The sequence below is a fragment of the Rhinolophus sinicus genome, chromosome 7, assembly GCF_057876585.1.
Source record: "Rhinolophus sinicus isolate RSI-liver-muscle chromosome 7, RSI-T2T, whole genome shotgun sequence".
Taxonomy (NCBI): domain Eukaryota; kingdom Metazoa; phylum Chordata; class Mammalia; order Chiroptera; family Rhinolophidae; genus Rhinolophus; species Rhinolophus sinicus.
In genome coordinates, this window is record NC_142507.1 from 13384432 (window position 1) to 13411128 (window position 26697).

A 26697-nucleotide genomic window follows, 5' to 3' on the forward strand; every position below is an offset into this window, starting at 1 on the left:
TTGACCCTAAGAAAACCTCTTCTCCATTCCCTCATTCACCGACTCTAAGGCATACGTGACTGATAAGTTTAAATGATCACCCCTCCATACCTTAGCACACCTTACAATTCTGTGGTCTATGCCTCCACTTACAGGGCAGGTACAAACGCATTGTCCCCAGGAGGAAAGTAAGGACACGTTTTACACATTTTTAACCACTGGTGTAGCCCGTGCAAATGACCAATGAGAAGAAACGTTGCTCGCAGTGCTGAGTGGGTCCTGGAGTGCCCCCCCCCGCCCCTGCTCCATAGTGCCAGGCATTACCCACAGCTGTTGATTCATGAAAGAGTCCCAGGGGCAAACTGGGCAACCAGGGCTGAGGGGGAGAGCTCTGGGCATTGACCATTACCAGCCAGCATGGCCCCACTGGGACATTTTCTCACATACACTGTCTTACCAGTGCATACCGGTTACATATAAACACCAATAATTGCATTTAATCTTTTCTAGCACATTTTCAACGGCCGAGGAAACAGGGTCTTCATGACATTCAACACTTCTCAAGCTCTCATAGCCAGTGAGTGTTTCTGGTAGTGGGGGAAGTTCAGATCATGGGGTACCCAGGACGGGACGCCCTTGGTGGGATAAAGGAGGTGGGAGCCCTGGGCAGGCATTGGGCACCATGAGGGCTCAGGCCCCCCCAGAGGCCCAGAAGCATGATGTGGAGAAACAGGGAAAGGAACAGAAAGGAAAGGTGTGTGTGTGTGTGTGTGTGTGTGTGTGTGTGTGTGTGTTGACTGGAAAGATGGCAAGGGTTGGGGATGGGAGGACACTGAGAAACTGAGAATAAGCCTGCCCTCACCAGAGTTTTGCTGTGGCCGGAACAAGTCCTGAGTGAAACAAAGAAACCACTTCCATTGCTTGCTTTGCCTCTTGCTCTCTGGCTGCATGTTGTCACCCAGGAAATGTGATCACACTTGCAGCGCTGGCTGTGGCATTTTAGAAATAGCTGTCTCATTCATTAGGGGTTCATAACTTCTGATCTCTGCCCCCCCTTCTCCCCCACCCTCACACCCACAATTGCTAGGCTGTGAAGCATCCTGAGCTCCACAGAGTCTGATGTGAGCAAAAGCTGGTTAGTGTAGAAGTGAGGCTTCTCCTTGCAGAATGCCTGGGGCCCAGGTGGTCAAAGATTAGGAAACCCAATTTGCTCTCCTGTGAATGGAGCCTGAAACCTTGGTCAGCACTTGCCCAGAATTCTCGGCACCTCTCCCTCTTCGGGGCTGGTCAGGATCCAGATACCTGTCCTTGGAAAAGCACAGGCCCTCTTAAGCCAACAAGCAAAGGCCTGGCTGCTTGTCCCCTGGGGAAGGGCTCAGCACTTCTGAAGTCCCCTGGAGTGAGGGTGTAAGAAGGTTCTTCCACAGCCCCCAACAGGGGCTAGGAACCAGGTGGGCACAGGCCCAACTGCCCTGTCAATGGACACATCACATGTCAGATTCCTTCTGCTTCTATTCTCTGGGCAGTGCACGCCTTTTCCCAACCTATATATTCCCTCTCAACAAAGAATATTAATAGGTGTGAGTCTTGTCCCAGATCAAAAGATACAAAAAACAAATCTTTTTTTCTAGGCACGTGGCCTAGTCTGCAGAATGACATCTCTTTCCCCAGGCCTCATGGCAATGCATTCACCAAAAACCTCTCAACAGAGGCTGATATTCTTATAAGAAATTAAAAACGAAATGCAATTCTAATCCTCAGGAGAGTCATCTTTTTGTCTGTGTTATTTTCTTGCTTGTCACATGATTCCTTTTCAAATTGGGCTCTGGCTGCTTCTGCTTTTCCTACCCACTGCCCATCTGCCTGCTCTAAAGGCAATCCAAGTACTGGGTGTGTGTGTGTGTGGGGGGGTGGGTGAGGGCAGGAGACTGCCATAGAGAGTGCTCAAATAAGAACTGAAATATTTGACTGGACTTGGTCCTAACAGAGGCAATTTTATTACCCTAAATGTCCTGGAAACCCAGTTGTCTCTGGCATTAGAAGATTCCAGGCTCTGACATGCCCGGATGGCCCTGGGTAGCTAGTCCTGGCAAGCTTCTGCAAGTGGCTGTGACATGAGTCATAGGGGGCAGTCCCCAGTGAGGCTGACCATGAGGTAGGCACAGAAGAGAAAGGCTGCATCTTCCTCCACCTTGGGGATGAGAGGCCAGCAGGCTGGGGATGGCTCCTTGGCCCCCTGGGGTTTGTGGTGGGGACTGAGGGGTCAGCATCAGCAGGGAGGAGGGTGAGCCCAGAGAGGACAGGTCAGGCCAGGCCAGGCCCCATCAGAAATGGCCCTGGTGCTAGGCAGGGCCTTGATATCAAAAGCAGATATTGCCGTAGGATGAAAAGAACAGGCTGGGTTCTTTCTCACAATCCTTTTCATTTAGGTAAAGGAGCAATGAGGTCCAGATGCATAATCCTTTCCCTTTGTGAAAGTCTTCTCTCTCATTCAACGAGGGAGCCTCAGACATACTCTTGTAGTGGTTTATTGATGTCACAGACAAAGCATATTTTATTTTTATTCGAATTGGCCAATGAAAATGTTCTATACAAGGCAAACACTTCGTGATGAAACATTTAAATTAAAAATAAATAAGTTGGTTGCATCCTACGGACACCTCCAGCTGCCACATACAAATAGAAGGCATCAGTTATAAATTAAATAATTTAAAATAAATAGTCTTAGGATACTCTGATTGATAGGTCCAGCATAAATCACCTCTTTGCTCCCCGACTTTATTCCAGGTCCCATTATCTACACCAGGTAGGACTATTAGTCCCCCGAGACTAGGCCCTCATTGAAAGACCACTTGATACCCAAATCTCCAAAATGTGTTCCGGTGCAAGGACTGAGTTTGCAGAACCAAAAACAGTTGAAGAGCAGAGAGCAGCAAGGTGAAAGCCTCGCAGCCAAGGCCTCTTATCCCCCCATGCCTTCTTATGGTTCACCTGGAGCTACGGAAACAGTAACTTAGCAAAAAGCAACACGTGGCCTCAGAGCAGCAGCATATGAATAGCAGTTGAGTCTGAGGCAGTAATGTGATCAAATTCTTCTTTGTACCAACACATGGCAAGTTCCCACCTAGTCGTACATTACATTTCTCCATGGAGTGTCAGGTTCTATCAGGTGAGCTGGATTAACTTAAACTTCCGAATTAGTAAACAAGCCTTCTGGAGGCTGAGTCGAGGCCACAGATGACAATACACAAGGCATATTGCCACCGAGGCCCTCCACAGGCCGATATTACTAATTGATCACAGCACTCCTTCATCTCAGATTCCAGCTCCACACAGAACTCCAGGCAGCCTCTGCCAATCAACTGCGGTTAGCATTTGAGATCAAAATGATTTATTAACTTTGGTCCATCTCTATGTTCTGCACTATTCTCTGTGAAGGACTAGATATAACACAGTCATTGAAGCCTGATACCCACATGATTAGGGGCCTTCAGACGAATCATTTAACTGCTTTAAACTGATGCCTATTAAATGGCAAGGCCACCTAACTGAGAGTTGTTAGAAAGCTTGGGATAATGTGTGTAAAATGCTCAGTATCATACCTGGCACATAGTAGGCATTTAATAAATGATAGCTATCATTATCAAATTAGCATTTTAAAGCTACTGATGTTGACAGTGGAACTGGTGATGACATTTCCATTGAAGGAAGGAAATCATAATATTGTATATTAGGTTGAACTATATGAAATTGGTAACAAATTGTTTTTGACCTACAAACATGGCAATTTCTTCAGTTCATCCTAATGTATAATGGTGTATTTCATTCAAGTCCCTTACGTGTTCTAGCTTTATCAAATTCTTCCCTTCAAAGATTACCCCCAAAGACATACTCCTACTCCTCAAAACCTTCCTCAAATCAGTTTGCTAGAGTAAACAAAGCAAGGAGTCTGGTGGAGAAGTTGAAGACCTGGTATCTAGTTCTACTGTATCTAGCCATACAACTTCTTAAGGCCTTGACTTTCTCATCTGTAGATTGGGAACAATTGTGCTTTCTAAAATAGGGATTTTGGGAAGATAAGAGATAATGGATGGGAAAGCACTTTCAAAAGTTAAAATCATTATACCAAAGAAAGATATTAATTCCACTAGACTATACCATTTCAGAAAACATTAGTATTTAACATTTAAATTTTAATCATGTTTTTCTATAGAAAAACTGCATGTAAAAGACTAGAGAATTCATGCAATCATGTCAAATGGTCAACAAAACCCATCTTGATGATACTCTCAATTGGATATTTGAACTACTAAGTAAATATGTAGTGCTCGGTTATTACAAATCGTACCTTGTCAAGATGAAATAAAGGCGATAACAGGAATAGTACGAGCCATTGTGTTTACAAGTGCCTCAAACATCAAGCTCTCCCATTTATACTACAAATCACACACATTAGAACAACTCACAATGAAGATGGAAGAATCACCTGCTTCCTTCCTTGGAGGTCTTTAAAATGCGTTAGGAAAATTTGATTTGGGTGTGGCTTTGCTTAAAGCTAGGGATATAAACTTAAGACCTCCCAAAGTCACTTTCAGACCAGTGTCTTTAGCGACTCTAAGAAGAACCGTTTTTCTTTTGCCTTCAAGGGAAGTTCCTTTCCTGTGTCCTAAGCTGGGGTGATGGGTTAGTAAGGGTGGATGATGTGTTCAGACCAGCTACAAGCAGAGGTGGATGTGGCTCCATTCCAATCCAGTTTTCGCCCCCTGTGCAGTAAACTTTGGCCAATGGGGGGGCACCTGGGGGGCGGGGGAGGGGGGCAACCTTAGTCGGCCTCGAAGGCACTGTTGGTAGCTCCCAGGTATTCAGATTTCTTCTTGTGTCTCATCCACATTTTCCGGAGGATGCTGGGGACGCTGCAGGAAGCACTTCCTGTCAGTGGTAGGGAGGCATCTGCTCCCTGGGAAAGGGTTGGATACTCTTCAGTCATCTTCTTGAGATGTCTGGATCTAAAGAAAAGCCAGGGGTGAGTGGGGAGGGCAGTCACTTCCCTGAGCCAGACTTTGAATTGTGGCGCAGGAGAAGAGTAGCCAGAGCTCTTACTTCTCTGCTCACACATCCTGTGGCCAGGAGGGAGGGGCACTGTTGGGACCCATACAGGAATGACTCCCCCTGGGGGATGCCCACCTGGGGTGAGGGAAGGAGGTGGCTCTGGACACACTGGTTCATGCACCGCAAGTTCTGCTCTTGTCCAAGTTCCGCTTTTCCACCCCTCCTGCCTCTATGCAAACAGCCTGGCTGGAAGGGGCAAATATCCCAAAGCATTGGCTAGTGAAAGACCATGAGGCTTGGGATTGAATCCTGCATGTACTGTATGACCTCAGGCAAGTGACTTAACCTCAACCAGCCTCAGTTTCCTCCTGTACAAAATGGGGATCATTTCATCTTAACTCATGGGGCTTCTGTGGGGAGGAAAATGAAGTCATCAAGCATCTGGCACCTTGTAGGCCTCAATAAATGGTCCTTTTTCTCCTCACATTCTGCCCTTTGGTGAAAGAAATGGCCTTAATTTTTAATAGCCAAGGGCCAGGAACAAATTAAAATGAGAATGACTGAGCTTAGAAAGAAAGGAGCCGTTCAGAACCCTCTGTAATGCGGCTGTGTGGATGGCAGGGGTCAGTTTTCCAGTAATCAGCCACAGCCAGGAGAACTTAATACCATCCAAATGATTTTCTTACTTTTCTCCAATGAGGTGCAATACATCGAGTGACTTGGTTTTCATCATTCTTTCTAGATGGCTTTTTTCAGCTAGAGGGGCTTGCACATTGTTCTCTCCCTCCTTGGACTCCCAAAGCTTTTAAGGGGGGCACCACTCCGGTGGATATTTTAACCCACGGGTCCTCATGCACAGCAAACACATTCCCAAGTATGTGTCTTTCCAACTAGTAGTGGATTGTCAGTTTCTTGAAAAATGATAGCAACGATTCGTGGTAAGCTCTTCACACATTACCTCATTCCGTTCTCACAGTACCTCTCAACAGGGGTACTACTAACCCCATTATTTATGTGTTTAATAAATGAGGGCATGGAGGTCTGACTAACTTGCCTGAAGTCACAGCAAGACAGAGGCAGTGCCGGGGAAGCAAGCAGAACCACTTGTCTGCCACCGGCAGTACGGAGTGGTGAGGGCACAAATGGACGGGGTGAGCTGAGCTAAGACCCCTGCCGTTATGTTCTTAGTGCTCCATTGAATGCTTGGGGTTTACCCCCTCCTGCTACTCTAACTGCCTTCTCTGCATCAGAGGGAACAGTGACTTGGCGCTGATGAATTTGGTTTGAAATCTTTATATCTTATGTACTTCTTTACCTTTGGGCAGAAGCCCTGAACCTAATTCAGGAGACATGTCTGACCTCAGCGTGCCTACAGGAGGCTCTGAATATGGCCTGTCATTACATTTACCTAATTAACCAAGAATCCTCCAAAGGACACTTCTTTCCGTCTAAAGAGTGGTGTTAATGAAGTGGAAACCATCACAAACAATTCAGCGTAATCCTAGGGAAACAGTTGATGAAGCATTACATGACTCAGGATTATTGCCCTCATTACGAGGTCATTTGCAGCTGGCATGGGTTTTGTGTCAGTGTCTTGAGAGTCTGTCCCCCAGGCCACCTGTTACTCTTCTGCCACAGGACCCGGAGCAGGTGGGGAGCCCTGCAGGCTGCCGGGCTGGGAGGCACCAGCACTTACCCTCTTGCCAGAACAGCTCTGTTCTCTGAGCCTGTGGCTGTCGCCTCCAGGACAGCGGCGGGGGCTTTCACAGAGATCCGGGCCACGGGAGGAATCTGGGTTGTACGGAAGGGGAAGACAGGTGAGGATGTAGCCGTGGTCCCAACTCTGGCACTAACTGGAGCCATTTGAAAGGTGGGTGGCTGAGTTGACCCACCCCCGACCTGGGGCCTCAGGCTCTGCTGGAGGGCTTGTTAACTCCGTGCTGGGCCCACCCTAGCATCCCCGCAGTAAATCTGATGTGGGCCTGAGAATTTGCATTTCCAACAAGATCCTAGGTGCTGCTAATCCTGGGACCCCACTTTGAGAACCACCTACCAAGACAGAACAACTTGAGATAGAACAACTCACTCTTACCTGAGAACTCTGCCCCCCTCTCACCCCCATCGCCTGTGTCCCCTTTGTTGTTAAACTGCAGATTCTTGCTTTGAAATACAGCCTAGATTGCATCCTCTCCATCTCCTCTGCTGTGGCCTTCAGAGCCAGTTACCTGGGACCTCCTTGTTTCCCACCAGACCCACCACATACCTCGGGCCCCTCCTGGATCAGCAGGGCCTCCGCATTGCAGAGCAGACTGAGGCCAACTCTGCAGCCTGCTCCGCCTTCTCTTATCCCCCGAGGGTACCAGCAGTTCCAGTCCCAGCAGGGCTGGGCCTACCTTTCCTAATGCTCGTGCCCAGCTCTGCATCTTGACTTGGCTTTTCCTTCCCTCTCTGGATTGAGCTTCATCTCTGCCTGCCCCTTGAGGCCACTTCCTCCAGGAAGCCTTCCCTCAGGCTGGAGGCCCAAGCTGATATCTCTGTCCTCACATCTCCACAGCACTGTGTACCTATGTGACATGTTTTAGCATCCCACCAATTCTATCTTTTTACGGTTCTCTACTTGTTTCGTATGCTTTTCCAATTTCCTAGTCTCCAGAAGGGTAGCATGCTATGTGGCAGGACCTGGGACTTAACCACTTTGGGGGCCTCCTTGGCTCTAGTAAAGGAGGTGGTGAATGCTTAAGAAACATGTACTGAAGTGAAAAAGACTGATGGCCTGACCTGGGCTAAGTCCAGAGCTTGCTCAGTCAGTGGACATACGCTATGCTTTGTTTATCCACCCCAAGGCCCATCGAAGGCTTAAGGTCACTATAATCCTGGAATTGCTGGGAAATTCCAGGTTGAGGACACCATGATTCATCTCTCTCTTCTCTCCTGAGCCAGCCAGATGCTGTGGACAGAGTTACTGTGCCACCTTGTGGCCTCTCGGGAGCTCTCCCTCTCCATAGTGAAACAAGGAGAACATACACCTAGCCCTCCTTCCGCACTGCCCTCAGCCTCGTCAACTCCAGTGCATTTCAGTGTTGAATCAGGCTTAGCTGTCCGTGTTCTGAATTGCTCCCCAGGCTCTGATGAAGTAGGACACCAGCCCCATTGCCTCAGACCAGGAGGAAAGCGTCAGTCGTTACTGCCTGGGGTCAGTCTTCTGCATTATTAATGCCCCCCAGCTTTGTAACTGTGTCTCCATCACCACCCTACCCCATTCCAACTTGCTATGGCTCCCAGCTACAGCAACCTCTCTGCCAAGGGCAGTGTCTGAGCCCAGCTCTGGGCCTGGGGGCAGGCGATCATATCCACCCATGGGAGCTTTTCTATAGTCCTGGGGCCTGGAACAAAGGACACTTAGTCTCTCCTTGAGCGTCAGAGCACAATACACGCAACTAACCAGGCTTCCTTTACTTACCAAAGACTTGCCATAGGCTCGATTCCCACACAGATTTGATGATTTGGATTCAGCAATGCCCACTGCAAAGGTGAATGGAGGAGACATCATTCATTGTGTGACTCTGTGTTCTTTTTGCCTTCCCACGGTTCTGTATCCATAACCTCATTAGCTAATCAATTACAAGCAGGCAATTCTAAAGGTCTCGTACCAAGCAGCAAAATCAGGCAGTGGGACAAGTGCTGCATGCATCACCAGGCCCCCTGGTGCTCTTCCGGTGGGGGCCGGGGGGACAGAAGTAAAGTCTAATAAGATCACGTGTGTGGAAGCATTTAGTGCTGCGTCTGTGAGCAGTAGGTGGTCATCTGCAGGCACTAGGTGCTAAGAGAATGTGCCCTCAGCTACTCCTTCCTTCCGAAGGTGCCAGGTCATGAGGTTACGGGGAGTGAAGTCCTTATGGCTTGGACCAATTATTTGACCTGCTGTTCCTGGGCACCCCTCTGTGAAAACGAGCAGAGAAGTCTTGCCTGCAGTGGGAAGCACAGCATGACAATGGGGGATGATCGGCGCTTTTCAGAGTCCTGAGACATTGGCTACCTGAGCGCTCCATGAGAACCATCCTCCCATGCCTTTATTCCCAAGACCCAACCGACTTCTGAGGAATTTCTACCCGGAAGCCTGCAGCTGCTGAGAATCCAGGTGTTGAGCCACAGGTAGGGGAAAGTTGGCTTTTAATATAGTCCTCTCCTGGGGCAGAGGCTCCAGGACGAGCCCCATCCGAACACACTGCAGCACATAGAAATAAGACACGCCCTCCCCCAGGAGGTTATCGCAGTGCCAATGAGATGAAGTTACAAGACGACCGGGATCAAACCACAGTGTACAGGACTCTGGCATAAGCAATGATAGCAGCTCATAGTTTTTGAGTCTTTGCTGTGTCAGACACTGTGCCGAGTGTAAAACATGTAAACCTTGTCTGATTTAATCCTCACCACAACCCTAATAGGTAGATATCATAATAGTCCCCTTTTTTTAGCTGAGGAAATGGAGGCTTTAGAGCTCCGTAACAGCTGTGAAGAAACTGGGTAAAGGTGATCTCCAGAATGATAAACTGCCCTTTTTGGTCTTGCAGGGCTGGGCAAACTTGACCCTGGGGGCTTTCTAATGCAGTCTGGGAGGAGTTAGCCAGATGGAGGGACACAGGGGGCAATTCACACGGAGAACAGTATCAGCGAAGGTCCAGGGAAACAGGACATAAGGGAGTAGTCAGAATTACACAGCAGCTCAGGGTTGCTTTATGTATGGGCTGGCAGGGACAGGAGTGTCACAGGAGGTGGCTCTGGAGAGGTCAGTAGAGGACAGTTCCTGGAGGGCCTTGGGCATGGTTCAGAGGGTGGTTGGGGGTGGTTGGGGGTGGGAGGACACAGGGGTTAAAGTGGAGGGATGGCAGAGGCTCATTTCTGCTCTAGAAGGACCCTCTGGCAGCCTTGTAGTGTGTGGGGGGTGGGGGGCTGGTGGCTGAGGACCAGGGTTGGCTACTGCACACAAGGGATGACAAAGGGAGACTGAATCCAGGTAGGCAGAGGTAGGTGCCAAGAGGGAGAGTGGAGACATACCTAGGAGCTGACACGATCAGTGTTTAATGTCTGATGTGGTGAATGGAGTGGGGGGGTGGGGGAGGAAAAGGGGTGTTAGGGAAAACATCCCAGCAGCATGCTAGGAAGATGGATAGTGGTCCCAGCTGAGAAAGGAAGAGAGGTTTGAAGAAGGAAGATGAGTTCTGTTTGAACAAGTTGATTCTGAGGTGGCTGAGGACATCTTGGTGGAGAGGTTCTCCCAGGCCCAGGAGGCGGCGTGTTCCCTTTCCAGGCACCTAACGCTCATCTGCTCAAGGCCTCATGGTGAGAGTTTCTCAGCTGGGCCTCTGCCTTCAGAGTCCCTGCAATTTCCAAGACTCCTCAGAGAATCCTTGTCTCACGTGAGAAGGCTACAGCATCCAGGAGCCTTCTCCTGTAGCTCAGAAAAGAAACAAGTTCCCAGATCTGAGATCCCTGGAGACACACATCCTTCCGGCGGGAAGACTTGATGCCCAAGGCCGGTGCCAAGCCCTTCCTGTGAAGAGCACTAGGTTCCGGCTTTGGCTCAGAAACCCTCCCTCTCTCAACCCGCTCTGGAATCTATCAGATTCAGGGAGCTGAAGGTTGAATCAGTGCCCAGCTCGATCTTTTTTTTCTTTCTTCCTAAACCTGACTAGCAAGCACATTCCCTGCATGAGCTGAGTGTCACAGGTTGGGCAGATTCTCTCCACTTCATAACTTACTGTTCTCCTCTTTCAGAATAAAAGACTGACTTGGGCAGGCCAAGTGTGGGAACAGAGCCAGGAGTGCAGTTTCCAGGCTCTCAGCCTCACGTGGAAAGGTGCTCACTCAGGTAGTAAATGGCCATCAACTGTGATTGGATGGCCATCAGCTGTGGCTAGTTGGCCGTCAGCTGTAACCAGTGAGCTATTGGCCACTAATATAACTGCTGTGGCTATGCTAGCAGGAAAATGGGGCTAGCAAGAAAAATGAGGGCTAGCAAGAAGATGGTGGCTGAGCTAGAAAGAGCGGATTGCAGCTAACAAGGGGTCGGTTGGCAGGCAGAAAAGCGGACAGCAGGTCGCACGTCATGTGAATCCAGCCTCCACTGAGACTATAGTGGTAGGACTCCCTGACCTATGGCTCCGTGGGTGTTCCTTTTTGGCCTAGCCACATCCTGCGTTCTTATGTGGGGAGTGGGAGCTGAAACCCCACATGACACCCTGCATGACACCAAGCTACTTAGAAAGGGAGGAAAGTGGTCCCTAAAATGAGACAGTTGGGAAGACGTTCTCCAGGGGGAAGAGATATTAGCTAGGAAATCAGGAACTCTGAGATTTCACCTCAGCTCTGTAGCTAATGAGCCACGTGACCTTGCATAGGTCACAGTTTCCATGGTTTCAGTTTCCTCTTCTGTAAATTGGTGGGGGATGGGTGGTTCTTTACCATCAGTAGGCATTAGAATCAATGTGTGGGGAGTGTTAAAACACAGATTGCTGGGCTCCACCCCAGAATTCCTAATTTAATAGGTCTCGGGTGGGACCCCAAATTTGCATTTCCAGCATATGATTCTGCTGGAATCCCAGGTGATTCTGCAGCTCTGGGGACCCTGTGTTGAGAACCACCCATTAGATCATCTCTAAATCCTTGCTCATCGGTTTGTTGTCCTCAGAACCAACAGCATCAGCAGCATCTGCAAGCTTGTTAGAAATATAAAATCTGGGGCCCTACTCAGTCTTACTGAATTAGTATCTGCATAAAAACAAGATTCTCAGGTGATGCTCTTCCGAATTAAAATCTGAGAAACATGGCTCTAAATTCACTTTAAGATTTTGTAGTGAAGATAAATATTCTCTTTTTCTCTTTCTGCACACATGTTACCCACCCACCCACCTATATATAGACAGAGAAAAATTTGTCTCCTCTTAATTTACAAGGCAGATTGTGGTTTTCCTAATGCTTTCACTCTCCATACATATGTGTCTATTTAATCACTTAACTAAAGAATAGAGCTTGATTTATGCATTCTTATTCGTAGGATCATAAAAACAGGATCAGGGTTGTCAGTGATCAAAGAAACCTTAGCAAGCCAGTCTAGCATCTGTGAAGGAGAAAAGATGGATGGTTGAAGGGACGATCAATGGAGTCGTGTTTCAGTTCTTGTAACATACAGAATTGTTGACACACAAAAGCTTTGAGAAGAACATCCTAGACTTTCTATCGTATATTTTTGAAGTAAAAAAAAAAAATGAATAATTTTAGGGTCTGGGTATAACAGAAATAACCTAAACCAGCAATTAAATGCCAAATACCATCACAGGCTTCAGTGGGCTAGACGAAGATGCCTGTTTAACTGCTTAGGGTGGAAGCCATTTTTAACAATAGTGTGGAAGGTAAGATTATGCTGTTTCTAGTTTTAGAAGCAAATTTGTCCCAAAGTTCTTGTTTATAGCTTGTTGAAATAGCCTAAGTCATTCAAATTTAAAATGGTGTGCGATTTTCAAGATGGCAGTTTTTGATGAGCCTATATAATCACACACACACACACACACACACACACACACACACACACACACACAGAGCCAGTAAAATAAGTAATGTAGGCTTCTGCTTTGAGTCATGTCTACACTGCTCTATACCAGGACAAAACGATTTTCATCTCCTGAATGTAGCAGGTCTTCCTGTGGAACAAGATGGTAGATGAAAGCATCTTTGCTCATTACACACAGCCAGAAGCAAGTGTTTTCTAGGTAAATGGTGTTATGAGGGGCTGCTATAGGTGGGGCCCCAGAGTGGGTGCGTATCCAGAATGTAGAGTATGTATTGGGGAAAAGCCTATTTCCCAGGTGCTCTGCTCACCTGGTGTGACCGAGGTCACCAGGGAGGACCATGAAGCAGTGGGAAAAAAACACAAGCCAGGATGCAGAAACTGTGGCTGCTGCTTTAAGCGTGTCATTGTCCCTCAAGGAGGTACCAGGAACGTGGGCCAGGGCACACATACCGGGTCTGGAAGGGGTCTTGGCAGGGTGGGGTCCCTGCTGCCATGGGCTTTGGAGCCTGCCCGACCTGCGGCCCTCACCTTCCCGGCAGTCACCACGGAATGGCAGCAGCTCCAGGGGTCGGGGTGGGTAGAGGTCTGATTCGATCACCACCTGCAGGGAGGAGGAAGGACAGTTAGCTTGTTCCTTTCCCGATCTGGGGACCCATAACTCGGGCCAGGGCTGCAGGTGTGCAGATGAATCTTGTGCTTACAACGATGTTTTGGAGCCATCCTTACTCCAGTGAATGCTAGGAGAGCAGTGAGAACACTTGAGTAAACTGGCCAGAAACAGTTATTTGTTTTATTGAGCTTAAGACAATGTCCAGTGGTGACATGTGCAGGAAAATGAGGGTTCTGGGGGTTCCTCACCAGCATTCCCTTCACAGAATCAGGATCCTGGGCCATCAGCTCAAAAAGGGGGGCTAGTCACCTGCATCCGGGCCTGACATGGTTCGACAACAGGACAGGCTATTTGAAATGAGGATAGTCCTGGAAATCTGGGTCTTATGATCTTTGCAGCTAAGTGGATGCTCTTGTTCATGCAGCGGGCAGCTTTTTTGGGATGCTCTAGCAGAGGGAAGACCTAGGGAGAGGACTGGGGCCCATGATTACCAGATTTTAAGAAAGAAAGAAGCTGCTGGCAAGACCCCGGAATGCTCCTTGCAATGCCTGTGTGTGGTGGAGCTGGGAGATGAATTTCCCTATGTGTGGTTCGGTAAGTGGAAATCCTAGTAAACCAAAGACAGCGCTAAATGCTAAATCATTTTCGGTAAGAACCACCTGCTGAATGGGTATTTTGGGGGAAATAGTCTTTTTGTCAGGGCCCACCAAAATGGGTCGTAGAAATGATAATAAAAACACTTAAATCACTGAAATAAATGTGAAAATTTGAGACAAATAACACTCTCTTTTATCTTACTACTGGGAGTGACAAAGGGAATTCTAGCAGTTTTTGGCTCACGTCCTGCATACTTTTATACCTATCCAGGACACTGGGGTCATTCATTCTGAATTTTGTCGCTGGTTGGAACTTCCAATATTCCACGGCAGCTTTTCTGAGGTTTGCATTTACCCCTTTGCTTGCTTGCTGGTTCCTTCCCTCTGCAGACATCCTGCGAGGGCACATTCTGTGGCAGATCCTGGGCACACGATGCCTCTGGGAGTGAGGTGGACCCATTTCAGCCCCACCGTCTGGTCTTTGACGGATCCTCCTCAGATGTCTGCACATGACAATTGTATTTTGGAGGATGTGAAGCAAACCAGATTGAATTTTAAAATATCATAATAAGGTGGTATTTCAATTGAGTGGAGAAAAATTGGATCTTTAATAAATATTGTAGGTCAGGGCAGCCAGTTGGCACAGTGGTTAGAGCTCAGTGTGCAAAGCACCAAGGTCACTGGTACGATTCCCACACAGGCCAGTGAGCTGTGCCCTCCACAACTAGACTGAAAATAACGACTTGACACGGAACTGATGGGTCCTGGAAAAACACACTGTTCCCCAATTAAAAAATAAAAAATAAAATAAAAATTGTTGGAATAAGCGTCAGGCCACTGGGGTGAATCAATCCCTGCCCATACTTCTCACACCAACATGAAAAAAAAAAAAAAAAAGAAAAAATGAAAAAAAAAGCCAAAAGCCCAAACACTAGAATGTGGCTCAAAAAAAACATTTGTTACTTACAATGGGGAATTATCCCTATGTATATAGAACTCTTAGAAATTAATAAAGAGGAAAAAATAGAAAAATGGGGCAAAAAATATCTGGCAATTGACAATAAAAATACAAATGCCGATCAACATGAAAAGATGCTGAACCACATTCATAATGAAATAAATGCAAATTGAAACAGTCACTTTTTTTCTCTCCTATCAGATAACTCGTTTGGATTCAACCCCCAGTGATGACTATTGGTTATGTGGGAAGGGGATGCCTGGTCTGCCCTTGCTGTATCGGGGCATAGCAAGTGCCTGTTATGAGTAGAGATTTTAGTAACACAACTGCTTTTTTAGTTCAGGTCACATATTTACCTATAGTATCTGAGAGCAGTTCATTTCTCTCACAGAGGAAAATGAAGGGCAGGAGTCACTCTTTGCCGCAGTTTACCACAAATCATCCTTTGCTTAGAAAATTAATGTATTCCAAATTTGGTCTTATCTGGGATAGGAAATTAGCTCTTCTCATGCCTATTTTAGGACCCAGATTTAGTCATTCTGTGCCTTTGGAGAAAGCTGATAATTCAGGATCATTTAGGATTAGTCCCCTTTCTCCTCTGGACGGTGCAGAGGTGGGGTTTCTGTGTTCAGCAAGCCTCACTGCAGTCTGGGGGCAGTACCCTCCACTCTACGCCAGCTCACCCGGGCAGGAAGGTACAGCAGTGGGTGGGTTGGCACTCACCACCCTGCACATACATCCCCTCTGCTCTCTTCCTTCCTTTCCTTTTAGCTCTGTGCTCTGCTGTGATGTCACCCGGAATACTGGAATTTCCTAGGTTGATGGTAGTTTGGAGCCCCACTCCCCTGGATACATGGACTGTTTCACCTAAGGGCCGTCCCCCAAGAATATGAATCTCCAGGTCGAACAGGAAAGACATGAGTCTCATTATGTGACACTTGTAAGACTCTTTGCTGTTGACCTCCCATCGTAGGGATTTCTGACTTTATTTTCATTGTCTCTGCATGCCTCTAAGGGAGGAACAGTAAGGATAGGTGTGTTTTCAGACCCACTTTATAGAAGGAGAAAGTAAGGCAGCAGGTGAAAGCCTAAGGAGTCCCTGGGGAAACCCAGCGTTTCCTCCTTTGAAAGGGAAGCAAATGTTCCCTTTCAGGAACAAGAACTGCCACCTCCGCAATGCCTTCTCTGTACTGTGGGCTGGGAGAAGAGAATGGTGAGGGACAGAGTGGAGAGGCAGTAGCTGCTCAGCCCCTGGCAAGACATAGGAGGTGTCCTGGGGGTTGGGATGAGGCTCGTTCCTCCCCAGGTTATGACTTAGGGCCAAGTGCCTCTTTGGGGTGTCTTCTCCAATTCCCCAAAAGGATGCTAACAGCAAGAAAGGAAAGAGGAGAGGGGCCCAGCTTAGAAGATTTCCCTTTTATAGCTGATCTTGTACTTGGTTCTCATTTCCCACAATAACAGAGGCTCTTTCAGGGCTCCAGGCCCATGCATTCGGCCCACACCAAGGAATGGACAGCTGAGTGGATGGCTGTGGCCTCCCAAAAGCCTCCTGACAGCCTGGTTATTTTCTGGTCTATAGGACATAGTCTGCTGCTGCTGCTGGTCTTAGAACAAACTGGTCTGAGAGTAGGCTCTTTAGCACCCTGAGTATGTGAGTAAGACAGGGAACTGGCAGCAGGGGGTGGGGTATATTAACAGGGAGTTAGAAAGACACGTGAGTCTTAGGTGATGGAGAATCATCATGATTTGGGGCTGCTAGGATCCATAATAATGTTCTAGCCCAACTCCCTAATTTTACACATAGGGAAGCCAAGAGAAGGCGTATGTCTTCAAGGTCACAGAACTAGAAGGGGCAGACCCAGGATGAGAACTGTGATTTTATGACTCCTGGGTGATCTTTGTTAGATCCACAGAAGTGCCTACATCCCGATAAGAATTTTCAAGTGCAATCGATTGCTCGGTGCATTTTGAGAAATCAGATCACCAGACAAATCCCTCCTCCGCAAGATTGAAATCTGGGGAGAATGTGACATTTGCAATCTCATTTCTCCATCTTTCCTGGTGGTGGCCCCGCTGCTAATTATGAAGGGACTGTGACTCACGGAGGCAGGGGCTCCGTTGTACAGGGAGTCCTAACCGACCCACGCCTTAGTGTAAATTCATCCCTCTGAGCTACTCTTATAATGTTGGCGGCCTCAGGTTGATCAGGGTGTCAAAGAAATTGCCTAAGAATTCAAGGAGGAGAAAAAGACCATTGAGACTGTCTAGAGAAGGAACAGTGTGTGGCTGTGCCCTGGGTTCGGAAATAAAGTGGAACTTAGAAGGAGTCCAGAGAGAGGACACTGGAACACTGAGGATGGTTCAGAGAGGAAAGGAATATTTGCAAAGGAAGGAAACTGACATCCACATAGTAGTCCAGGGAGTGAGAATAGGCACAGAAAAGAATTGCAGGACAAAGTCATAAACATGAGTACATGAGAGCAGGTGCAAAATATGAATCATTTTCTCGGGAACTCATTTTCTCGGGAAGCCAAGAGCCAGAAGGATGAAGAAACAGGAGATCAGAGCCAATTCTTTCTTCTTTGGGACTCCCTTCCCCCATCTTAGGTGGACTAACAGACCTTTCCTGTCTTTTCTCATTTGAATGTTCTGTATAGCTAGAGCTAAATTTTATAAGCAAAGGATGAGTCAGGCTGTGAGGGGAAATCAGAAATTCGGAGGCGAGCTCAAAGGCCAGAGGGCATTATGAAACTGTCTCACCTGATGGAAGATTGCATGTTTGAAGACAAGACTCTAGCTTGTGATTTTTATCAAAAGCAATTTTTATATGTATTCATATACTTGAGTCTTTTTTTTTTTTCCCTCTGAGTAAAAGTATTTGAGACAGGGGAAGTCATACACATAGCAGTCTTTCTCAAAAATTTCCTCTTCCAGGAAACCTGAGAGAAAGGCTCTGCAGTGCCTGGCTGAAGTCACATATGCCAGGAGGTAGTGCCCCATGTTTTGGTGGCTTTGTGTATCTCCTGTTCATGTGGCTTTACCTCCACCATTGAGAGTTGTCTACTTTGTTTAGGTTCTAAGCCCCCTGAGAATTTTCTTCCCTAGAACCCTATTTAACTGCTAGAAAGTATAGTGATCTAGTTTCCATTTTAAAAGTTTTTGTCACCACTGTGACAAAACCAGTAGTTATTGGTATAAGGGGTGATTCAGACAGGAACGTTGTTTAAGGTTAGAAATTCAAGGCAAGAACTTGGTTGAAAACTGAATAGTCCTAGTTCCTAAGGGATGGTCCCTGAGTCATGCATGATTTGTGGCTCCTTTAAATCCTGAGTAATGCCAAATGCAAGTCTTTCACTGAAAGGTCTGTTGTGAAACTTTTTTAAACTCTAAATTACCTACAAACAACAGCCTCCCTTTCCATTTTTGGTAACACCCACTGCTCCTTAAAAGTCAGGAGCATTTTGCTTCTGCACTGTGGGCTTAAATGTTTCCAGGGACCAGGAGAAAGATAAGACTCTCTTGTCCTTCCATTCATTGGAAGCCCCTTTCTTTCTTAATATACAAAATAGTCTCAAAAGTTATTTAGAAAAGACACACCACTGACAGAAAAAGTGGGCAAAAGGCATGAGTGAGGAACCCATAATGAAAAAAAACAACAAAATCTGTGAAAAGATGAAGAATGATATCAATAAAGAAATGCAAATTAAAACAATAAGATATTCTCTTATCAGATTGTCAAATATGAACAGCATTGGCTCAGGTATTCTGGTGAAGCTGCTTTTAAAACACAGTTGCTAAGAATTTGGCAATGCCTATAAAATTTGTTCGATGATCATATCCTTTGAGCATTTCCTTTCTTTTTTTAGATTGAAACACAATTGACATATAACATTGTGTAAATTTAAGGAGTACATTAAATGTTGATTTGATGACTCATTTTTCATATCTATGAATTTATCCTCAAAAACGTTTACATCAGAGCATAAAAATATGTTCAAGATTCCTTCTTGTGGCATTGTCTTAGAAAATAATGGGAAAAAATCTCATTTATTGATTATTTGGTTAAATAATGAATCTAGAAAACCTCAGATTTGGTTTAGGTAAAAAATTATAGTATATTCAGACAATGGCATGCTATGCAGCCTCTATAAGGAATGGGGTAGCTCTATATGTATTAATTGACATGTAAAGACGTTCAAGATTTATTTTTCAGTGAAAAAAGTAAATTTCAAAACAATATGTTATCAAGCAATAAAGCATAATAATTATGTTACCCTGTTTCCCCTAAAATAAGACCTAGCCAGACAATCAGCTCTAATGCATCTTTTGGAGCAAAAATTAATATAAGTCCTGGTATTATATTGTATTATATTATATTACATTATATTATATTAAAGACCTGTTCATATAGTAAAATAAGGCCGGGTCTTATATTAATCTTTGCTCCAAAAGATGCAGTAGAGCTGATTGTCTGACTAGGTCTTATTTTTGGGGAAACACGGTAGTATATGAGAAATTTTCACTTAAACATGCCAATGTTTATTGAATGCTCAGTATATGTCAGACTCTAGCCTAAGGACTTTACAGGTATTAGATTATTTACTCCTTCCAGTGGTTCTTGATATAAGTGCTCTTTTTATCCCCATTTTAATGCTAAGGAAGTTGAGTCCCAGAATGGTTGGGCAACTTGCCCAAAATCACACAGCTAGAAATGGGTAGAATTGGGATTTAAGCCCAGGCGGTTCAACCCTAAGTCTCCACACTTAACCACCGTGTTCTACAGCTTCTCAGGATTTATTAATACTATATTTTATATCTTTGTGATGTTTCAAATTTTATAATGGGCACATACTGCTCTGGGTATTAAAAAAGGAATAAATAGACACAAAAACAACCTTGACTAAAACCCCATCTCATCCGAAGGACACTTAACACAACTTTTTTTTAAGTGAAGAACAGGATTTTTCAAATTGAGGTACTTTAGAAAATCAAAACGGTATTTTATGAAAAATTGTGGTAGAAATAGAAACACCAGTATAACCAAGAGGGAACAATTACTAGTTAAAATAAACCTTTTAAAGTACAAAAATGTATTAACAGCTTTTATATAAAGAAATCTGGAAGTAAAATGAGAAATTCACAGCATCATTAGGCTCTAAAGACATGTTAACGAATTTTAAGGTAATGCGTATGGTTATTAAAGTAGCAAAAGATAAAGTAAAAGGCAGTGTTGGTAGGTTGGAGGTAAATGGAGAAACATTGCTGGAAGCCTGGCAACTGCTCAGAATTCTTGGTCATATGGGACAAAACTGTAAGCAGGAACCATGTTTCTAAAATCACTATTATTTCTGCACACCTGGCCCAGTGTCTCTGACGCATAACAGGAATGCAAGTATTCGATAGATGGATGGATGGATGAAACTATTCTTAACCTCTTGTTAATGCTACTGTGAAAGACTTTGCACCAAGGAATTAATCCAAAAGAAGAGTACTTTGTACAAATGAATTCATTGCACTGCTCTTTAGAATAGTGGAAGAAAACGAAACATTTCAAGTGCCAACAACAGGAGAACACATAGGTCAGAGATACTATACCCATATCGTGGACTTTGTTTAAATAAGAAAAAAAAAAGTATATATCAAATAAGATTTACTCACTGTGTCTGAATGGAGAACAGGGAGGTCTAATTCAGGGCTGTGTGCTCTCTGGTTGACATTTGCTAATTATTTTGGTTAGGTGGAGGATAGAGAATGTTACAACATGGGCTACAGAAAACCTTTCTGTTTATTGGAAGCAGAGGAGAGAGAATGAAAAAAATAGACATTGCTTTTTAAATGAAAATCAATCCAAGAAATCAAAACTGAAGTTTCCTTACATTCTTGGTCAAGAGGTGTTGAGAGCTTTTGACTCTTCTTCTGGCTGGGCTGGGCACTGCAAAGAGAGACGAAGGAATCGTTTTAGAGAACACCTGTGAGTGTGATGTAGCTATGGTAACAAAACCAAGAGGGTTCAAACCTGGAGTGGGTCAGAGGAGAAATGCAGGGAACAATTGCAATTTTCGACGTGACTTTGCTGAGTACTCGAAAGTTCACTGCAGCATTATTCATGACAGCCAAAAGGTGGAAACAACCCCAACGTACATCCACAGATGAACGGCTAAACAAACAAAATGTGGTGCATACATTCAATAGAATATTATTCAGCCCTAAGAAGGAATGGAATTCTGATACATGCTGCAACGTGAATGAACCTTGCAGGCATTAAGTGAAGTGAAATGAGCCAGACACGAAAGAACAAATATTGTATGAGCCCACTTATATGAGAGACCCAGAGTAGCCACATTTATAGGAACAGAAAGTAGAATAGAGATTACCAAGGGCTGGGGGGAAGAAAGGAATGGGGAATTATTTAATGTGCACAGAGTTCCATCCTGGAAATGGCTAGTGGTGATGGTTGCACAACAATGTACTTAATGCCATAGTACTGTACACTTAAAAACATGGTTAAATGGTAAATTTTATATTATGTATATTTTACCACAAAAACAAAGAAACTTAAAAAATCCTTTAACCGTGAAAAATGTTACTTGGTTGGGAAAAGGTGTGCATTTTGTTGCAAACGGAGAATACACCCAGGCATCTCTTTTCCATATTGTTATCACAATGATTTACTTGGAAGAAATCCTCTCATGTCACTGCCCTGCCTAGATGTCACCTATCAGATAAGTGAAGAGGGCTGTGTTGTTATTTTCTGCAGAGCACCTGCAGCCATCACACCGGTTGTCTAGCTCTAGCTGCTGGGTAACAGCCAGCGCCCCCACTCCTTCCACTTGGGTGTGAATCTGAATTTGACCATTTGCCAGTTATGTGACTTGAGCAAATTACTCGTCCTCTCTAAGCCTCACTTTCCCTATCTGTAAGTCAGGGGTAATAATAGCACCTACCTCAGAGGTCTGTGGCAAGGACAAAATGAGCTCATCTTTACAAAGCCCCTGACCCAGCACCGAGCAAAAAGTACGTTCCCAGAATTAGTGGTGGTTACTATGATATTCCTTCTCTGCAAAATAAGAGCTAGTGGAAGGACTAGGCGATAACTTCTAGAGACTGTAACATTTCATTAGAATTTCTCTTTCTGGAGTTTCTCCATTTCCTCTTGCCATTCCCTGATTCTCCTCGCCACCCTCTCCCCATTGTTGTTTATCCCCAAGTGAATTATTTTGAATGATGTGGTACTCTTCACCCCAGAATTAAACCTACTCTGGTGTGCCTCAGGAAATAGCTTCTGGTATAACTTCTTGGTAAAACCACAGCTTTTACCTTTTGCATTTATTGTGAATTGTGTCTATGGACTCTTTCCTTCAAAGGTTTCTCTTTCTCTAGAAAGTAAAAGTCCACACTTGTCCTCACTTACAGACTTGATCTATGTCCTGTGCCTTTAAAATACTGAAGAAGCACCATAACATTTGCTGTGCCCATATTTTTGTGAGATATTAAGATGGCTCAGCCAATAAAAATATATAGTTATTAGATTGAACCCAATGTGTATGTGTGTGTGTGTGTGTGTGTATGTGTGTGTGTGTATGTGTGTGTTGGAAAGAGGGATTAATACAACAATAATAAATGTAATACTAGCTCCTATTGAGCTTTACTAGGCGGATGGCTTATTTGCCTTAACTCACTCCTCACAGCAATTCTGTGAGGTAGGCGTGCTTCATTAACTCCATGTTATAGATGGGGATACTGAGGGTTGGGGTCACAGAATTGAAGGTAGAATAAGGCCTATGCTCGTCACCACTAGGCCACCATTCACACTGCCCATGTGACTGAACTTGTGCTTGGAAAATGTTTTGTTCATTGCACATTGACTAAACATGGCTAACCAGTAGCGCTTAGGGAAGGGCGTACCAGACGGGACTATAACCTTTGTTAGGTAAAATCAAACCGACCTATGTTTTTGCAGTTAGGGAATGTGAGGCTGTAATAAAGAGTTACCAATCTCTCTCATAAGTGGTGACATAAGAAGAGCTAGCACTGCCTTCTTTCACTGAGAGCCCTCTGCTTGATGGCTTTGGAGAAAGCAAGATGGGGCAAAACAAGATGAAGGAAGAGGTGGACTTCTTCCACTTCTGGTTTAACATAAACTGCAAATACTCCTTTTCTAGAGAACAACTTCCTGAGCAGTGAAGTGTCCATGAATACTGATGAATACTTGGTTTACAACCAGAAGGTGGCCATGAATGAAAATGATAAGAAAGGAATAGAGGATTCATATTTATCTTTGACTGAACATATTCATTGCTCTAAATATGGAATAAAAACAGAAATCACTTTGTAAATCATGTATTTAACGGTGTTTACTATATGCTAGGTACTGTTTTGGATGCTTCACACAGTTTATCTATACCTCACTTTCCCCCATAATAACCCTGGGAGGAGAATTCTAGTTCTCCCTTTTGCAAAAGTGGAAACTCAGGCCCAGACAGGTTAAGTAGCCTGCCCAAGGTCACACAGAGCATAAGTGGTGGCAGTCTCCTGACCGCTGTGCTAAGTGTGACATTACTCCTGAATTGCACAGTACATTTCTAATTAAAAAGAACCATTTTGATTTGACTTTTTCCCTCTCTTTAAAATGTTTTTAAAAGGAGGAGGTTTTGACATGACAGAAAATAGACATATCTTAACATTTTAATATTTGCTTCCAATTTGTTTCCTTCTCATATAAAATAAATAAAAAATGAAAGGGCAAGTTTAGGTCCATTTTCTACCCTCCCCTAATTCTACTTCCCTCCCTCCCAGGGCTACTAAGATCATTAATTTTATCTGTATCTTTCCAGCCTGTTTACGTACTTTTCTCTAGATATGTATCAACAGTAGTATTTTGTATTTCTAAATTTAATCATTGTTATCATACGTAGATAATTTTCAGCCTGCTTTTTTTTCACTCAACATTCTGCTTTGAGATCTCTGTCCATGCACGTAGATTTTGTTTATCCCTGTTGACTCCTGTGGAGTGTTCTATAGTATGATGACACCACATTTCACGCCTGATCTCTTCAAGGACATTTAGGTTCTCTTGAATTTTGCCCTCATAGAATCAATGCTACCATGAGCATCTACCCCGAAGGATTTTTACCCAGAAGTGGGACTGCTGGGTCAGAGGGTCAGCCTTGACTTTCCGGGTACGTTTTGGAGTTTCCAGAGAGAGTTCTAACTCCTGCACATGGGCAGACTCTTAGCTCTTTTTTCTCTCTCTCTGGCAATAGATGTCTAAAGCTTAATTTATGTTCTGCTGGCTGTCTTTTTGTGGCTAGGCTGAGTCTCTCCCTTCCCCCCTGAGCAATGGACCTGTCGGTGGCTGACACTGGAAAAAGAAAGGAATTGTTTGAACAGGGGGTCACAATACCAGCAAATACCCAGCCCCCTTCTTTCAAGTCTGACAATGAGACCAGGGCTAAGCCAGAGTCCCAGGCTCTCCTAGCAAGACAGGCGCTGCGGGGCGAGAACAGAGGTAGCAGAAGAGAGGGGGAGATTTGGAGGGGACAATGGACCTGTCCAGTCACCAGAAACCTGCTGTCATCTGAGCTCTTATCTGAAGCCCTTCCTGGGACTTGACACCATTCGCCTGGGAGCACGAGGACTGACAAAGTCACACTTTTGAGTGGCACTGGGTTCAGGTTAAGACTGGGAGTGTGGCCCTGAGGTCTGGGTAGAGGCCAGCCGGGGTCAGGGTATTATTCGACCACTTCTTTGGACTTCGGGCCACTGTGGGGAGTATTTCTCCTCACATTTAACCGCACAGTTAGAAAGCAGACTTTTGAGGCGGCTGGTTCTCGTTTCAGAGCCCGCTTGCTCACTGGAGAAGATGAAAGAACCTATCTAGCAGCCCTGGGAATTTTGTTTTCACATCTGTTTCCTGCAACAATGGCTTGCTGTCACTTTCATTCGGCGTATTGGGTGGCAGTACTGAATTAAGTGAAACGGAATATTTAACTGCCCTCGTTTCCTCCTTGATGGATTGTTTCTCAAAGACTGATGTTTATCCACGTGCCTCCTTTTCAGATACAACAACAACAACAACAACAACAACAACAAATACCATCAAAACAGAGAAGCGTCAGAGCTCAGAGACCTGAGGGAAAACTGTAGTAAAACAGCATGTGACTTTCCTTACCCTCCCACAGAAGGTGCCCCATTAACAGAATAGTCAAGGGCGATTTTACTCACCCTTGGAAGGAATCACAGTGGTGAAAACTTCTATATTTTCGTCACTGCAGCTGTAAATCTGATGCATCGTTTCAGCCTTCTCTCCCCCAAAGTGCCTGAGAAGCGGAGGCCTCTCTCTGTACCCCTGGTCCGGAGGTTTCCTAATCCAGTCTGGCTCAGGGAATCATTGATTGTATCACCGTGCAGGTCCACAAAAGACAGGCTGGTGCTGTGATCTCATCTCATTCCAGAGTCTTCACTGCAACATTTTCTAATCCCATCTGTCTTTTTTTTTTTTTTTTTTTTTTTTTTTTTATGAATCCTATTATTGTAAACCCTTGATTGAGCCTGGAGGCTTCAGTCCCCTCCCAGCCAGGATGTATTCAACATTTTTATTTTGCCGTGTCTGCCGCAGTGAATTTGGAAGTCTTTTGTGAAGTGATGAAGTGAGATCGCCTACTCGGTTAGCGCCAAGCTTGGCTGGAGAATTGCACCGAGAAGGAAACGTGATTTTTAGTATCAGCAACTCCCCTTGTCATTTCAGAAATGAAGAAGCTTTTCTTTTTCTTTCCCTGCAGAAGAACTGGATAGTCAGTAACTTTTCATGTATTAATTTGGCTTCCTTCAAAATTTCTATTTTTAGCAAAAGGACTGTTTCTCCATAGTGTTTTTGCCTCGTGCCAGTATATGACAAGGCTGACATTTCTACAGAGCCTTGTACAACCCTCCAGGTGCTCACAGGACGTGGTAACAAGAAGTGTCCCAACACTCCAGGTACCTGGTTACAGGAAGGTTATATTTTTATTATCCTAAATATCCTAATATACACTATGCGATATGTCCTATATTTCATCCTATGTACTCTATATATTATACACAAAAATAAGGTATGGTGGAAACATGTGTATTATGTCAAACCCATTGCCTTTCATTACACCCTTACAGATTTACTTCTTCATATAAATAATGATAATGATGTAATAATGCTAATAATGATAGTTGGCATTTGTTAAATGCTTGCTAAGAGCTAGGAAGCTGGATATATAATCTCATTTAATATCTGCAACTACCCAATAAGACTATTATTTGTGCCACCTTACAGATGAGGGAACTAAGACATGAAGAGATTGAGTAAGTTGCCGAAAATTAAAATACCCACTTCATGGCACATATTGTATTTGATCTCTAACTTGACTCCAAAGCCAGTGTATTTAACCCCTAAATGACACTCCATACTTTACCTCTACAGTCATTTTTCTGCTTTGAACCTGAGTCATAATCTCTTACATTTGGACTTGGCATTCATGGACATGTCTGTAGTAGACAAATTTGGGGCATGTGCTCATCAAGTAGTTGTCAGTATTATACCCATGTCTCTGAGAATTTCACCAGCCACAGAAAATGGCTCTGGGAAGCCGTGTTCGTTCTACCTGAATTTGTCCCCTTGGCCACATTTGATTGAGCCAGGGTAGACAGCTAACACAAATTGCTGCCTCCTGGAAACAGAAATTGGGCCTTAGTCTGGGGCCAGGGGAAGGTATTCACTCTGTACACCTGGGGTGGCTCTCAGGGCCAATGCAGGTGAAGTTGAGGGGAGGCCAGTGGAGATAAATGGAACTGTTGGTCTGGAAAGGGCCTGAGGCCTGAATGTAAATCCAGGGTAAAGAGTTCTAGCTGGGGGAGGGGAGCAGGGACTCTCACCTTGGCCCGCACTTGGTGGGTCTGTGGTTATGGG

At 44.9% G+C, this 26697-nt stretch overlaps 1 protein-coding gene across 1 annotated transcript; it reads right to left on the minus strand.

Moving 5' to 3' along the window:
* Positions 1 to 2491: 2491 nt before the first annotated feature.
* VXN (vexin) lies at positions 2492 to 25431 on the minus strand. The gene is made up of 6 exons (XM_019726330.3): positions 24984 to 25431; positions 20636 to 20691; positions 13046 to 13196; positions 8489 to 8550; positions 6725 to 6819; positions 2492 to 4985 (listed from the first exon to the last, which is right to left on the minus strand). The coding sequence occupies exons 1-6, from the start codon at positions 25048 to 25050 to the stop codon at positions 4802 to 4804; spliced, it is 615 nt and encodes a 204-aa protein (XP_019581889.2). The 5' UTR covers positions 25051 to 25431; the 3' UTR covers positions 2492 to 4801.
* Positions 25432 to 26697: the final 1266 nt, after the last annotated feature.